The 14466-nt window shown below is 50.3% G+C and overlaps 1 protein-coding gene across 3 annotated transcripts in view; it reads left to right on the top strand.

Annotated features, from left to right (window-relative positions):
* Positions 1-14466, top strand: part of KMT2A (lysine methyltransferase 2A) — a 50082-nt gene that overhangs the window by 31434 nt on the left and 4182 nt on the right. For all 3 annotated transcript variants that reach the window (XM_067470826.1, XM_067470827.1, XM_067470828.1), the window contains exons 19-27: positions 81-274; positions 1966-2072; positions 2196-2333; positions 4993-5151; positions 5234-5351; positions 5441-5519; positions 7808-7968; positions 8118-8282; positions 10259-14363. In XM_067470826.1, coding sequence (XP_067326927.1) covers positions 81-274; positions 1966-2072; positions 2196-2333; positions 4993-5151; positions 5234-5351; positions 5441-5519; positions 7808-7968; positions 8118-8282; positions 10259-14363 — 5226 coding nt within the window. The remainder of the gene's footprint in view (positions 1-80; positions 275-1965; positions 2073-2195; positions 2334-4992; positions 5152-5233; positions 5352-5440; positions 5520-7807; positions 7969-8117; positions 8283-10258; positions 14364-14466) is intronic.

Below are 14466 nucleotides of genomic sequence, written 5' to 3' on the forward strand. Positions count from 1 at the left end.
GGGCATTTAAGGGGCTGCCCTCTCCGGAGTGAGTAAAGGCACGCCTGACCCGGGTTCTTCCTCCTCTGGGTGCCTTTCAGCAGTGGGATGCTGCCCAACGCCGTCTTGCCCCCGTCGCTCGACCACAACTACGCTCAGTGGCAGGAGCGCGAGGAGAACAGCTGTGCCCAGCAGCCTCCCTTGATGAAGAAGATCATTCCAGCCCCACGGCCCAAGGGGCCTGGAGAGCCCGACTCCCCAACCCCGATGCCTCCACCAACACCGCCTTCTGCCAGTAAGCAATAAGGGTGTCCAAGGGCAGAAGTGGGGTGGCTGAGAATCTGTTCAGAATCAAGTCCTGTCTGAGGGCTTATGACTTACTCCACCTGCTGCCCAGGGGTCTGGCTGAAGGGGGCTTCCCTCCCTCTGCTGCTGTAACAGTGGTTGCATTTCGCCTTCCTGTTTTGGCTATTGCTTCCTTCAGCATCCAGTTCCCAGCTCTCCTCCTCCTTTTTCTCTTCTTCCCTGGTCAGGATGGGCAAATTGTTTATTTATTTATGGCATTTATATGCTGCCCTTCTCACCCTGAAGAGGATTCAGAGCGGCTTAAAAGCTATATATACATACAATATATTATATTATTAGCACAGTACAATAGCACCGGGACTGTGGCGCAGCTTGCTGAGTGTCAGCTGCATTAAGATCACTTCTGACCAAAAGGTCATGAGTTCGAAGCCAGCTCGGGTCGGAGTGAGCTTCTGACCAATTGTGTAGCTAGTTGTCGACCTTTGCAGCCCGAAAGACAGTTGCATCTGTCAAGTAGGAAAATTAGGTACCACCTATGTGTGGGGAGGCTAATTTAACTAATTTATGAGGCCATAAAAAAGACTCCAGCAAAGCATGCGGGGAATGCGGAAGTACTTCATCAGTGTTGCAGATGGATGATGAAACGACAGCTCCCCTGGCGGCCAGAAAAAGTTAAATAGCCTCTGACTGTCTGTCTGTATACATTGCATGTCAAATTGGCATTGAATGTTTGCCATATATGTGTACATTGTAATCTGCCCTGAGTCCCCTGCGGGGTGAGAAGGACGGAATATAAATACTGTAAATAAATAAATATCAGTATTAAATATTACTATATTGTACTATAACATTATATTGTAATATTATTAGTAATATTACATGCAATATAAATATATAATAGTAATATATTATTTTTTATTTATTTTATTTATTTACTGTATTTGTATACCGCCTTTCTCAGCCCGTAGGCAACTCAATAATATTGCATTAGTATTATATTGCATTATTGTTGGGTGAGTGGGCTCATTAACAAAAGACCCTCCTCATAAACCTTCAGTAGAGTAACTTATTAGCAGCACCAGTAGCCCAAAGTGGTAAAAAGAACAAAAACACACAAACCAATGTGATCTCTTCCATAGGAGGCTTTTCTTTTTAGTAAAATAACATGGTTGCTGTATTTACAACAACAAGATTTCCATAACACAATTAAAAATCCGGGCTACTTCCTTCTTTGCTTCCACGCTGAGCTTCTTTTGTATGCAGATAAACAGCTTCTCTCTCACTGAGGCTTCCTCTCACATCGAACTTACACAAGAACTTCACACAGTAGCTTTTTACATAACACTGGAGCTTTACACATGAGGCCAATCTGAGGCTTCTCTCACTGAAGCCTTCTCACAACAGGCCTCTCACGCACTCAGGCCTACCTCACACTGATGCCTACTGAGGTTTATCTCACACTGAGGCCTCTCTCAGACTGAAGCGTCTTCATACTGAGGGCAACTAACACTGAGGCGTACTAAACTACAGGCACACCTGCTTATATTGAACTGTGGATTTTGCAGTCATTGCATCCATTTAACTCTTTCAGTGCTTGACTCACATTTTTGTAATTAAAAACACATCTAATTTTTAATATTTCTGGCACACATTCCCCTTTTTGTGATGTTTCCTCTGTAGATCCCGACAGAACGCAGGAGGACGGCCCAGACCTTGTCCCTCCTCCGGACGTGGAAGACAACCGGCAGTGTGCGCTTTGCTTGAAGTATGGCGATGACGGGGGAAACGTAAGTGCCAGGAAAGGAGTCTGGGGCAAAGGGTGGGGCAGCCCTCTTTTTGGAAGGGGCCAAGATGTCATGAGACTGGCCTTCGCTGCCCAGCTGACCCAAGCTCTTCTCTGTCTCCTTCAGGACGCTGGGCGCCTCCTCTACGTCGGCCAGAACGAGTGGGCCCACGTGAACTGCGCCCTGTGGTCAGCAGAGGTGTTTGAGGATGACGGCGGCTCCTTGAAGAACGTGCACATGGCCCTGATCCGCGGGAAGCAGCTGGTGGGTGGAGGAGGGTTTGTGGGAATAATGGCCACACAGGGCCTGAATTTCCAAAGCAGCAATAGTAGTAGTAGTAGTAGTAATAGTAATAATAATAATAATAATAATAATAATAATAATAATAATAATAATCTTTATTTCTATACCGCCTTTCATTAAGAGTTTGCTCCAGGCACAGTCAGCCCATTGTATGCTAATCAAGGTGGTCAGGTGAAAAGATTCACACATAGCCCAACTTACAAAAGCCTTTTGTCTCACCCTGGTCAGTCCACAGATATATAAACCCCTTTTTCCCAGCTCCAGCAGACCTCTGAGGAAGCCTGCCATAGATGCAGGCGAAACGTCAGGAGAAATGCCTCTAGAACATGGCCATATAGCCCGAAAAAACCCACAAGAACTGAGTGATTCCGGCCTGAGTCTCCAAATGTCAGATCTCTGCATGCTAAATGGGAAGGGATCCCCAGACTCCTGTGTGCAGTAGCCCTTCTCTCGCTTGACCGTTGGCTGACTCCTTTGTTGCAATGACACAGACAGGAAGCCCTTTGGAACAGATGGTCGTACTGCCCGCTTCTTTTGCTCACTATGTGCTTTCCACCAGAGCAGAGTTTCTCAACCTGGGGAGTGTCAGAGGGGCCACCAAAGACCATCAGAAAACACAATATTTTCTGTTGTTCGTGAAGGTTCTGTGTGGGAAGGTTGGCCCAATTCTATCATTGGGGCATGCTGAGTATTCATGCCAAGTTTGGTTCAGGTCCATCATTGGTGGTGAACTATAAATCCCAGCAACTACAACTCCCAAATGTCAAGGTCTATTTCCCCCAAACTCCACCAGTTTTCACATTTGGGCATATTGAGTATTCGTGTAGAGTTTGGTCCAGATCCATCATTGTTTGATTCCACACTGCTCTCTGGATGGAGGTGAACTACAAATCCAAAACTCAATGCCCACCAAATCCTTCCAGTATTTTCTGTTGGTTATGGGAGTTCTGTGTGCCTAGTTTGGTTCAATTCCATCGCTGGTGGAGTTCAGAGTTCTCTTTCATTGTAGGTGAATTATAAATCCCAGCAACTACAACTCCCAAATGTGAAGGCCTATTTTGCCCAAACTCCACCAGTGTTCACATTTGGGCATATTGAGGATTCGTGTCAAGTTTGGTCCAGATCAATCATTGTTTGAGTCCACAGTGCTTCCTGGGTGTAGGTGAACTACAACTCCAAAACTCAAGGTCAATGCCTATCAAATCCTTCCAGTATTTTCTGTTGGTCATGGGAGTTCTGTGTACCAAGTTAGCTTGTGGAGTTCAGAATGCTCTTTGATTGTAGGTGAACTATAAATCCCAGCAACTACAACTCCTAATTGAAAAAACCAACCCCCCTCCAACCCCACCAGTATTCAAATGTGGGTGCATTGGGTATTTGGTCCAGTGAATGAAAATACATCCTGCGTATCTGATATTTACCTTATGATTTGTATCCGAAGCAAAGCTACGGTAATGAAGTCGCAATGAAAGTAATGTTATGGTTGGGGGTCAGCACAACACGAGGAACTGGACCAAGGGGTTGCGGCATTAGGAAGGCAGAGAAACGCTGCACTAAGGCTACATCTACGTGGTTGAATAAATCCAGTTTGGCATCACTTTAATGGAGATGGTTGAATGCTATGGAATCCAAGGATTTGTAGTTTCAGGAGGCACCAGCCCGCTTTGATAGAGAAGGCTTGTTAAACTCCAGTTCCTAGAATTCCATTACATCAAACCATGACAGTTAAAGTGACACCAAGATGCGGAGAGATCTTCAGTCTTCTCTGTCCAAAGGGTTCCAAAGACCATCAGAAATATGAGTTTTCTGATGGTCTTTGGTGACCCCTCTGAAACCCTCCTCATGACCCACCCACCCCCCGAGTCCCAGGTTGAGAAACACTGGTTTAAGAGGATTGAATGAAAAGTAATGCCTCCACTTTCGTAACTCCTCAATAGATGGCAGTACTGGTATGTGGCAGGTACTGGCTTGTTCAGTAGACTCTCCTCTACAATTCCATTTTGGTGGGAACACTTAGCATTGAGCATTTAGCAAAACTACAATGATAAAGTCACAATGAAAGTAATAATAATAATAATAATAATAATAATAATAAAAACTTTATTTGTACCCCGCTCCATCTCCCCAATGGGGACTCGGTGCGGCTTACATGAGGCCAAGCCCAAAACAACAATTACATGAAATAAAAGAAAACCGAAAATGCAAATAATAAACAATAATAACGCAATTACATAAAACAAAAGGCAACATAGCAATATAAAATTACAATAAACACAATCACAATAACATGGGCTAGCTACATGTAATGGGTAGAAACAGAATTAAAAACTCAGGTGAGCTAAACACGAGATAAACAAGGACAGATTATTTGCAGAGGTTTTAGTGGAGGTCGTGGAGCAAAACTTTCCTATGGGGGGAATGCACTCCAATAACAGAAACAGTTAAAACTAAGCACTAGTATGAGGATGTAAATCTGTTCATCAAAGTAATGTTCTGGTTGGGGGTCAGCACAACATGAGGATCTGTACTAAGAGGTTGCAGCATTAGGAAGGTGGAGAAACGCTGCATCGGAGCATATCTTTTCCCCGTGGTGGCCTTGACCTTCCCCCCTGTCTTGCAGAGGTGTGAGTTCTGCCAGAGGCCGGGGGCCACGGTGGGCTGCTGCCTGACCTCCTGCACCAGCAACTTCCACTTCATGTGCTCCCGGGCCAAGAACTGCATCTTCCTGGAGGACAAGAAAGTCTACTGCCAGCGCCACCGGGACCTCATCAAGGGGGAGGTGAGTGGACACCCCCTTCCACGCTCCGTCTGGGGCCCTTTGCACAGCCTTCTCTTGAACTGTCCACTCTTCTCTGCTGTAGGTGGTGCCAGAGAATGGGTTCGAGGTCCTGAGAAGAGTCTTTGTGGATTTTGAAGGGATCAGTTTAAGGCGACGGTTTCTGAACGGCCTGCAGCCAGAGAACATCCACATGATGATCGGTAAGGCCTTAGTCCCTGGTGAGGGCTGTGGGGGCACCAGGCCCCTTCCCCACCCCTGACGTAACCGCTCCGGGGCCTTTTCCGTGCAGGCTCCATGACCATCGACTGCCTCGGGATCCTGAACGACCTCTCGGATTGTGAAGACAAGCTCTTCCCCATTGGCTACCAGTAAGTACAGGCTCGTCCCCAAGAAAGTGCATTCCATATTTATATTACGTGTAATATTATTAATAATGCAATATACTGGTATAGTACAATATAGTAATATTTAATACTGCTACTGTACTATGCTAATAATATAATATATATATAGAATCCTAGAGTTGGAAGAGACCTCCTGGGCCATCATCCATTCCAGCCCCATTCTGCCAAGAAGCAGGAATATTGCATTCAAATCACCCCTGACAGATGCCCATCCAGCCTCTGTTTAAAAGCTTCCAAAGAAGGAGCCTCCACCACACTCCGGGGCAGAGAGTTCCACTGCTAAACGGCTCTCTCAGTCAGGAAGTTCTTCCTCATGTTCAGATGGAATCTCCTCTCTTGTAGTTTGAAGCCATTATTCCGCATCCTAGTCTCCAGGGAAGCAGAAAACAAGCTTGCTCCCTCCTCCTCCCTGTGGCTTCCTCTCACATATTTATACATGGCTATCATATCTCCTCTCAGCCTTCTCTTCTTCAGGCTAAACATGCCCAGCTCCTTAAGCCGCTCCTCATAGGGCTTGTTCTCCAGAGCTTTGATCATTTTATATATCTCTTGTAAGGCGCTTGGACTCCCCTTCTGGGTGAGAAGGGCGGCATATAAATGTCGTAAATCAATACATAAATGTGGACTGAAGACCGACAGGTCGCAGGTCGAATCCGGGGAGAGGCGGGTGAGCTCCCTCTATCAGCTCCAGCTCCTCATGTGGGGACATGAGAGAAGTCTCCCACAAGGATGATAAAACATCAAATCATCCAGGCGTCCCCTGGGCAACGTCCTTGCAGACGGCCAATTCTCTCACACCAGAAGCGACTTGCAGTTTCTCAGGTCGCTCCTGACACGACAAAAAAAAATACATAAATAAATCCACCTGAACATGCTCAGTATGATCTTGATTTTAACCATGAGTCGATACGAGATGTTTGATGCTTATTGATTGTTATAATTGTCATTCTTTTAAATTGTTCTCAACTGTTTTTATCATGTTTTAAGTATTGTATTTGCTGTTGTGAACCGCTCTGAGTTGCCCCGAGGGCTGAGAAGAGCAGTATAATAATGTAGTAAGTAAATAATGCTAATTATTTACTTACTACATGGCTGGATGGCCATCTGTCAGGGGTGATTTGAATGCAATATTCCTGCTTTTTGGCAGAATGGGGTTGGACTGGATGGCCCATGAGGTCTCTTCCAACTCTTTGATTCTATGGTTCTAAATAAATGTCAATAACCCCTCCTACGCCAAAAGAGGTAAGTCAAACTGGCAAATCAACATACACATAGAGTACAGGTAATTTATTTATTATTTATTTATTTCGAAGGTTTTATATACCAACCCTCTCACCTTCAAAGAGGAAATCGGACCGGTTCACAACATGTGTTAACATACAAAAATATACAATAACAACACAATGCAACATCATTACACGATTAAAATATAAGCACCATAAACATTAAAAACATTATAATCACAGTTATAAGAGCCAAATCGTCCACACAATTACAATCCCAAACTACCATTCATCATCCTCCTTTCATGTGGGCAAAGAATTAAATCAGTTGTCAAATGCCGCGTTCCACAACCAGGTCTTTGTTAATTTCCTGAACGTCATGAGGGAGGGGACACTTCTGATCTCTAATAGCAGGGAGTTCCAAAGTCGAGGGGCCACCACCGAGAAGGCCCTGTCCCTCGTCCCCACCAGCCGTGCTTGTGCAGGCGGTGGGACCGAGAGTAGGGCCCGTCCAGACGATCTTAATGGTTTTGATGGTTCATAGGGAAGAATACGTTCGGAGAGGTAAACAGGGCCGGAGTCGTTTAGGGCTTTATAGGTTAACACAAGCACTTTGAATTGTGCTCGGAAGCTAATCGGCAGCCAGTGGAGCTCGAGTAACAACGGAGTGGTGTGCTCCCTGTACCCAGCACCCGTTAGTAGTCTGGCTGCCGCGCGTTGTACTTGCTGCAGCTTCCGGGCAGTCTTCAGAGGCAACTTAGCATTGAGCATTTAGTAGAGAGCGTTGCAGGAATCTAAACGGGCTGTAAGCAAAGCGTGTACTACCGTGGCTAAGTCAGCCTTCCCAAGGTACGGACGCAGCTGGCTATTGTATGGTCACTTAAGCAAATATATACATTAAGAAATCAATAGGGAAAGGCTTGGGAGGCTGCTCTTTCCAACAAACAAAGCCTGGACAGGTGTTATCCCAGCAGGACCACGTCCTGTGTCCGCTGCCCTCTTTGCCACGCCTTTGGGGTGTCTCCCCAGGTGCTCCCGGGTGTACTGGAGCACGATGGACGCCCGGAAGCGCTGCGTCTACACCTGCAAGATCATGGAGTGCCGCCCTCCGGCCCTGGAGCCAGACATCAACAGCACGGTGGAGCACGGCGACAACAGGACGGTGGCTCACGGCTTGGCCCTGCTTCCCGGTGAGTCTCTCCCTCCCTCCGGCGCGTCCCCCGCCTCGGCCAAGGCTGCGCCCGTGCCCTGGGTTGCCCCATTGGGAGTGTCTCCTTGCTGCCCCCCTTCTTTGGTCTGCACCCAGCAAGAGCCCCCGGCTTCTCTTTTTCTCCCGCAGCGGAAATCCCAGCCAGGGAGGGCCGGGGGTTGCCGCCCGTCCTGAGAGCCCCCTCCGCCGACCTTCTTCCTCTGCACCCTCCGCACTGCAAGGCCCTGCGCATCAGGACACCGGGCTTTCCCCCTGCCCAGAGGTCGCCCGGTTCGCGCCCCTTGCCCTCCGCAGGTCTGTCTGTCTGTCTGTCTGTCCCCTCCTGCTTTCCGCCTGCATCGTGTGACTTGGCTTCTTTTCTGTGCCCGGTGTTTTGTCCGAGCTCCCTTCAGTGGCTTGTGTTGAGTTATAATTCATATTTATCTGTTGGGTGGGATACATTTTGTTAGTTTGGATGTATTGTTGATGTATTCAGGCATTGAATGTTTACCTTTTATGTTTGGAATCCGCCCTGAGTCCCTTTGGGGAGAGAGAGCGGAATATAAATAAATAAATATAAATAAATATAAATAAATAAAGTATTGTTATTATTATTATGCCCCCGGTGGCGCAGTGGGTTAAAGCACTGAGCTGCTGAGCTTGTTGATCGAAAGGTCACAGGTTCGATTCCGGGGAGCGGCGTGAGCTACCACTGTCAGCCCTAGCTTCTGCCAACCTAGCAGTTCAAAAACACGCAAATGTGAGTAGATCAATAGGTACTGCTCCATGCAGTCATGCCGGCCACATGACCTTGGAGGTGTCTACAGACAACGCTGGCTCTTCGGCTTAGAAATGGAGATGAGCAGCACACCCCAGAGTCAGACATGACTGGACTTAATGTCAGGGGACTACCTTTACCTAATAATAATAATAATAATAATAATAATAATAATATTGTATATACTCAAGTATAAGCCTAGTTTTTCAGCCCCTTTTTTAGCCTGAAAAAGCCCCCCTCGGCTTATAATGAAGTCAATGTTATTCTTTTACTCTGTAATTAATATTATCTTTATTGGATTTATTATTATTATTAAACTTACATTATTTTATTCTATTATTATTTTTATTATATTTATTATTTTACTCTATTCAGTATTGTTATTATATTTATTATTTTACCCTATTTTTATTTTTTTTATTACATTTATTATTTTACTCTATTATTATACACAATTGTTATTATAGTTATTATTTTACTCTATTATTACATTTATTATTTTACTCTGTTTAGTATTGTTATTGTATTTATTATTTTACTGTATTGTTATTTTTATTATTACATTTATTATTTTACTCTATTATTATGCTCTGTTGTTATTATACTTATTATTTTACTCTATTATTACATTTATTTTTTACTCTATTCAGTATTATTATATTTATTATTTTCACTCTATTATTATTATTATTATTATTACATTTATTATTTTACACTATTATGCTCTGTTGTTATTATACTTATTATTTTACTCTATTATTACATTTATTATTTTACTCTATTTAGTATTGTTATTATATTTATTATTTTCACTCTATTGTTATTTTTATTATTACATATATTATTTTACTCTATTATTATGCTCTGTTGTTATTATACTTATTATTTTACTCTATTATTACATTTATTTTTTACTCTATTCAGTATTGTTATTATATTTATTATTTTCACTCTATTGTTATTTTTATTATTACGTTTATTGTATTATCAAAGGCTTTCATGGCCGGAATCACTGGGTTGTTGTAGGAGGAAACCATGAAAATGAACAAAATCTGGCTACCAAGAGTAAACAATCAGGCACATCTAATCACCTCTCAACAAAAGATTCCCCCAAGCACTGCCAGGTCATCAAATGCTCATCAAGGTGGTCAGTTGAAACATTCACACCTAGCTCCAACGGAAAAGAGTCCTTTGTCCCACCTTGGTCTTTCCACAGATATATAAACCCTTTTCCCTAGTTCCAACAGACCTCACTACCTCTGAGGATGCTTGCCGTAAATGCAGGAGAAACGTCAGGAGAGAATGCCTCTAGAACATGGCCATATAGCCCGAAAAAACCTACAACAACCCATTTTTTTATTATTATTATTAGCTTAATAATAATAATAACTTTATAAATATGGTAAATAAATAAAATAAAATATTATTTTATTTTTAGCTTAATAATAATAACTTTATAAATATGGTAAATAAATAAAATTATTTTATTGTCTCTTTTTCTCTTCCTCTCTAGGGAGCCCGACTCCTGTGACGCACGAAATCGTGACGGTGGGGGACCCGCTGCTCTCTTCCGGACTGAGGAGCATTGGCTCCCGCCGGCCCAGCGCCTCTCCGCTGTCTCCCCAGCAGCTGAGGTCCTGGGCGGTGCCTCCCACCCGGGCAGGAGCCCCCCACCACGGCCCCAGGCCCAGCCTCTCTTCAGGACCCAGCCTCTCTCCTGCCCCTGAGCAGGAGTCTTCCAGCACCAAGCCCCCAGACCACCCAGGAGCCCCAGTCCTCTCTGCCCAGAACAGCCCCCCGCCTCCCATTTCCCCAAAGCAAGCGGTGGGCGGCGGAGGCAGAGGCACTCCCCCCTCTGAGGGAACCGGCCTGTCATCGGAAGCAGCCTCGGCAGGAGAGAAGGGCAAGCTGCTGGGCCCCAAGGACTTCCTCTCTTCCCCTGGGAATCCGGGACAGAGCCTGCCTGGAGTGGAGGCAAACCCCGGCCGAGCAGGAAAGCCCCCCGAAGCCCCTCCGGAGCCCTTTCCCCCCAAAGAGCCAGTGCATCAGAGAGTGCCGAAGAAGGAGCAGGACCAGCAGGTGGAGCTCCCCCAGGCGGAAAAGAGCGGCTCTCTCCAGGATCTCGAAGCCAAGGCCTCCAAGCCTCCGGGAGAAAGTCTTCCGCCCCCGTCCGCCAGCGACCCCTTGGCAGCGCCTTCCGTGGGCAGAGAGAGGCGGCAGAAGGCCAGGAGGGGAGCCAAGGAGAGGCACCCCAGCAAGCCTCTCGCGAGTCTCCTCCCGGCTGGCAACCAAGAAAGCACGGAGTTGGTTCTCCGCGACGCGACACCTGAGCCGGTTTCCCCGAGGCTCTGCAACAGCACTTCGGCCCCAGAGAAGGCTCCGGACGAGAGCGGCCTGCAGAGCCAGAGGTCACCCAAGGCTCCCTTCCAGGGGGACACCGCCCCGTTGAAGGAGATGCAGGCTTCCCAGAAGCGCACCGTGAAGGTCACCCTGACGCCTCTCAAAATGGAAGGGGAGAGCAAGAGTGTCCAGAGGGAGAGCGACTCGGAGCCGCAGGGCAAGGAGAGCAAGCCGGACTCCTCCTCCAGGGCTCAGCCCGGCAACGGCTGCGTCCTTCCAGAGGGCCAGAGCGCTGCTTCTTCTTCCGAGGCCCCCGGGGAGGGCTACCCCAGCCTCCCCGTGCAGGGGAGCGGCTTGATGATCCAGGACGGGGCCAAGCCGCAGGAGGACGGGGCGTACAAGCGGCGGTACCCCCGGCGCAGCGCCAGAGCCAGGTCCAACATGTTCTTTGGGCTGACCCCCTTGTACGGAGTGAGGTCCTACGGCGAGGAGGACATCCCCTTCTACAGCAACTCCACGGGCAAGAAGCGCGGGAAGAGGTCGGCCGAAGGGCAGGTGGACGGAGCGGATGACCTCAGCACCTCCGACGAGGATGACCTCTACTACTACAACTTCACCCGGACGGTGGTCTCCAGCGGAGAGGAGCACCTGGCCCCTCACAGCTTGTTCCGCGAAGAGGAGAACATCAGCCTCCCTCCAAAGATCTCCCAGCTGGACGGCATCGACGACGGGACGGAGAGTGACACCAGCATCACCGTGACCACCCGGAAGGGCAACCCGGTGGCCAAGAGGAGCAGCAGCAAGGAGAACGGGACCGAGAGCCTGAAGGAGAGCAGCGGGGAGAAGGCCCAAGTGACCAAGGGCTCGGCGGGGCACAAAGCGGCCGAGTCCAAGATGGAGAACTGCCGGGTCAAGGCTCAGAGCCAGGATCCCTTGGAGGCCCAGCTGAGCTCTTTGGAGGCCGCCGGACGACGAACCCGGGCTTCTGCAGAACCTCCGGAAAAGAACCTCCTGGACACCTTCAGCACCGAGCTGCTCAAGTCCGACTCCGACAACAACAACAGCGACGACTGCGGAAATATCCTCCCTTCGGACATAATGGACTTTGTGCTGAAGAACACTCCCTCGATGCAAGCGCTGGGGGAGAGCCCCGAGTCCTCCTCCTCGGAGCTGCTGACCCTGGGGGATGGCCTGGGCCTGGACAGCAACCGGGGCAAGGACATGGGCCTCTTCGAGGTCTTCTCGCAGCAGCTGCCCAGCGCTGAGCCAGTGGACAGCAGCGTCTCATCCTCCATCTCGGCCGAGGAACAGTTTGAGCTGCCCTTAGAGCTCCCGTCGGACCTCTCCGTCTTGACCACTCGCAGCCCCACGGTGCCCAGCCAGAACCATGGCCGGCTTGCCACCATTTCCGAGGCCACCCTCTCCTCCTCCAGGGAGAGAGCCATGCTGGCCTTGCCTTCCGCCGAGTCTGCCGAGAAGAGGGTCACCGTCACGGAAAAGCCTGCGCCCAGCGAAGGGGAGCCGCCCCTCTTGAGCCCCCAAGTGGACCCCAGCCCCGACGGACCCCTCACCCCGGACCCCTTCATCCAGGGCCACATGGAGCCGGAGCACATCACCAGCCCCTCCTGCGGACCCCCGGAGCAGGACCTGGCCCGGAGCAGCGGGACCCCCGGCCTCCAGGTCCCCGTCTCGCCCACCCTCCCGCTCCAGGGTGCCAAATACGGGCCCAACGCTGTGGAGAACCCCGGCCCCTCCCAAATCACCAACGCGGCAGTGCAGACCGCCCCCCTCCACCTCAAGGCCGGTGCCGAGAAGCTCTTGGTGGTGAACCAGAACATGCAGCCCCTGTACGTCCTGCAGACGCTGCCCAATGGTGTCACGCAGAAGATCCAGCTGACCTCTTCCGTCGGATCCGCCCCTGGGGTCATGGAGACCATGGGGCCAATGGGCACGGCGGAGCTGGCACTGGCCGCAGGACTCAGCCCCGGCCTGCCCGCGTCCTCCCAGCCACTCTTCCCTTCCTCCGGCAAAGGGCTGCTGCCCATGGCTCACCACCAACACCTGCACCCCTTCTCTGCCGGCCCTCAGAGTGGCTTCCCGCCCGCCCTGGCCAGCCCCGGGCCGTCCTCAGGCCTCCTGATCGGCGTCCAGCAGCCACCAGACCCTGAGGCTGGCCAGAGGGGTGAGCTGGGACCCTCCCCTTCACCCGGGACCCCGCCGTCTGCCCTCAACAAGAAACGCCCCATTGCGCGGCTTCAGTCGCGGAAGAGCAAGAAGCTCACCCCATCGGACATGGCTTCCTCCGGCATGGCTCTGGTCAACTTCGCTCCGTCCCAACTGCCCTCCCACCCTGGCCTCCTGGACCTGGGTGGAGCGGTGGGCACTTCAACTTCCCACAGGTCCCTCCCCAACATCATCAAGCGCTCCAAGGCTGGAGGGGTGATGTACTTCGAACAGCCGCCTCTCTTGTCCCCAGGGTCGGCCATTGGAACGCCGTCCAGCGGGGCTGGGCCTGAGGCGGCCCGCCTTGCCCCTGGCCCGGCCTCCCCTCCCCCCGTGCTGAACGTGGTGCCCATGCAGCCCCTGTCCGGCCCAGCTCCATCGGTCCCTGGACACGCAATGGGGAGGGGCCACGCGATGCCCAGCGCCTCCTCAGACTTGGGTCCATTGGGAAGCCTCCTCATTAAGGCCTCCCAGCAGGGCCTGGCACTCCCTGACCCCCACCCAGCTGCCCCTCCGCCCTCTGCCCCCTCTGGGATGTATGCCCCGCTGGCCGAGGCCCCCCCAACGGCTCAGGGCACGCCCTCTGTGGCATCGCCCGGCATGTGCGCCTTGCCCTCTCCCCAGACACTAGGCTTGGCCCCTGAATCGGACGACCCCTACCAACCAGGGCCCCCCCTGACCCAGCTTTTGTCCAGCAAAAGTGGGGCCATGGCACCCCAACCAGAAGCCCCTCCGCTATCCCGCTTCCCTCCGGCAGTGGATGCAACAGATCCAGCTGCCGCCTCAGTCTTGGAGCAAAGCAAGCCTTCTGTTTCCACCCCCGCTGTGCGCACCACCTCCACTGCTGCTGCTTCTCCTGGGGGGGCCCTACCTGCAGAGCAGGGCCCCACAAGCGCCATGAAGGCCAAGCTCAAAGCCAAGCGTCTCCAGCCCTCCTTGGACAGCAAGGCACCTGCAAAGAAGCACAAGACCACTCCGCTCTGGACCGGTTCCCTGGAGAAGGAGGCTCCCCAGCGAAGCACAAGGGGGGCATCAGCCCAGGAGGCAGGCGGCCGGTAAGAGATGGCCTGCTGGGTGGTCTGCTTTTCCTGGGCAAGTGGGCATATTAACAAAAGACCCTCCCCATAAATCAGCAGCAGTGTGAGCCAGCACTAGGAT

The sequence above is a fragment of the Anolis sagrei genome, chromosome 7 (assembly GCF_037176765.1).
Source record: "Anolis sagrei isolate rAnoSag1 chromosome 7, rAnoSag1.mat, whole genome shotgun sequence".
In the NCBI taxonomy this organism is placed as follows: domain Eukaryota; kingdom Metazoa; phylum Chordata; class Lepidosauria; order Squamata; family Dactyloidae; genus Anolis; species Anolis sagrei.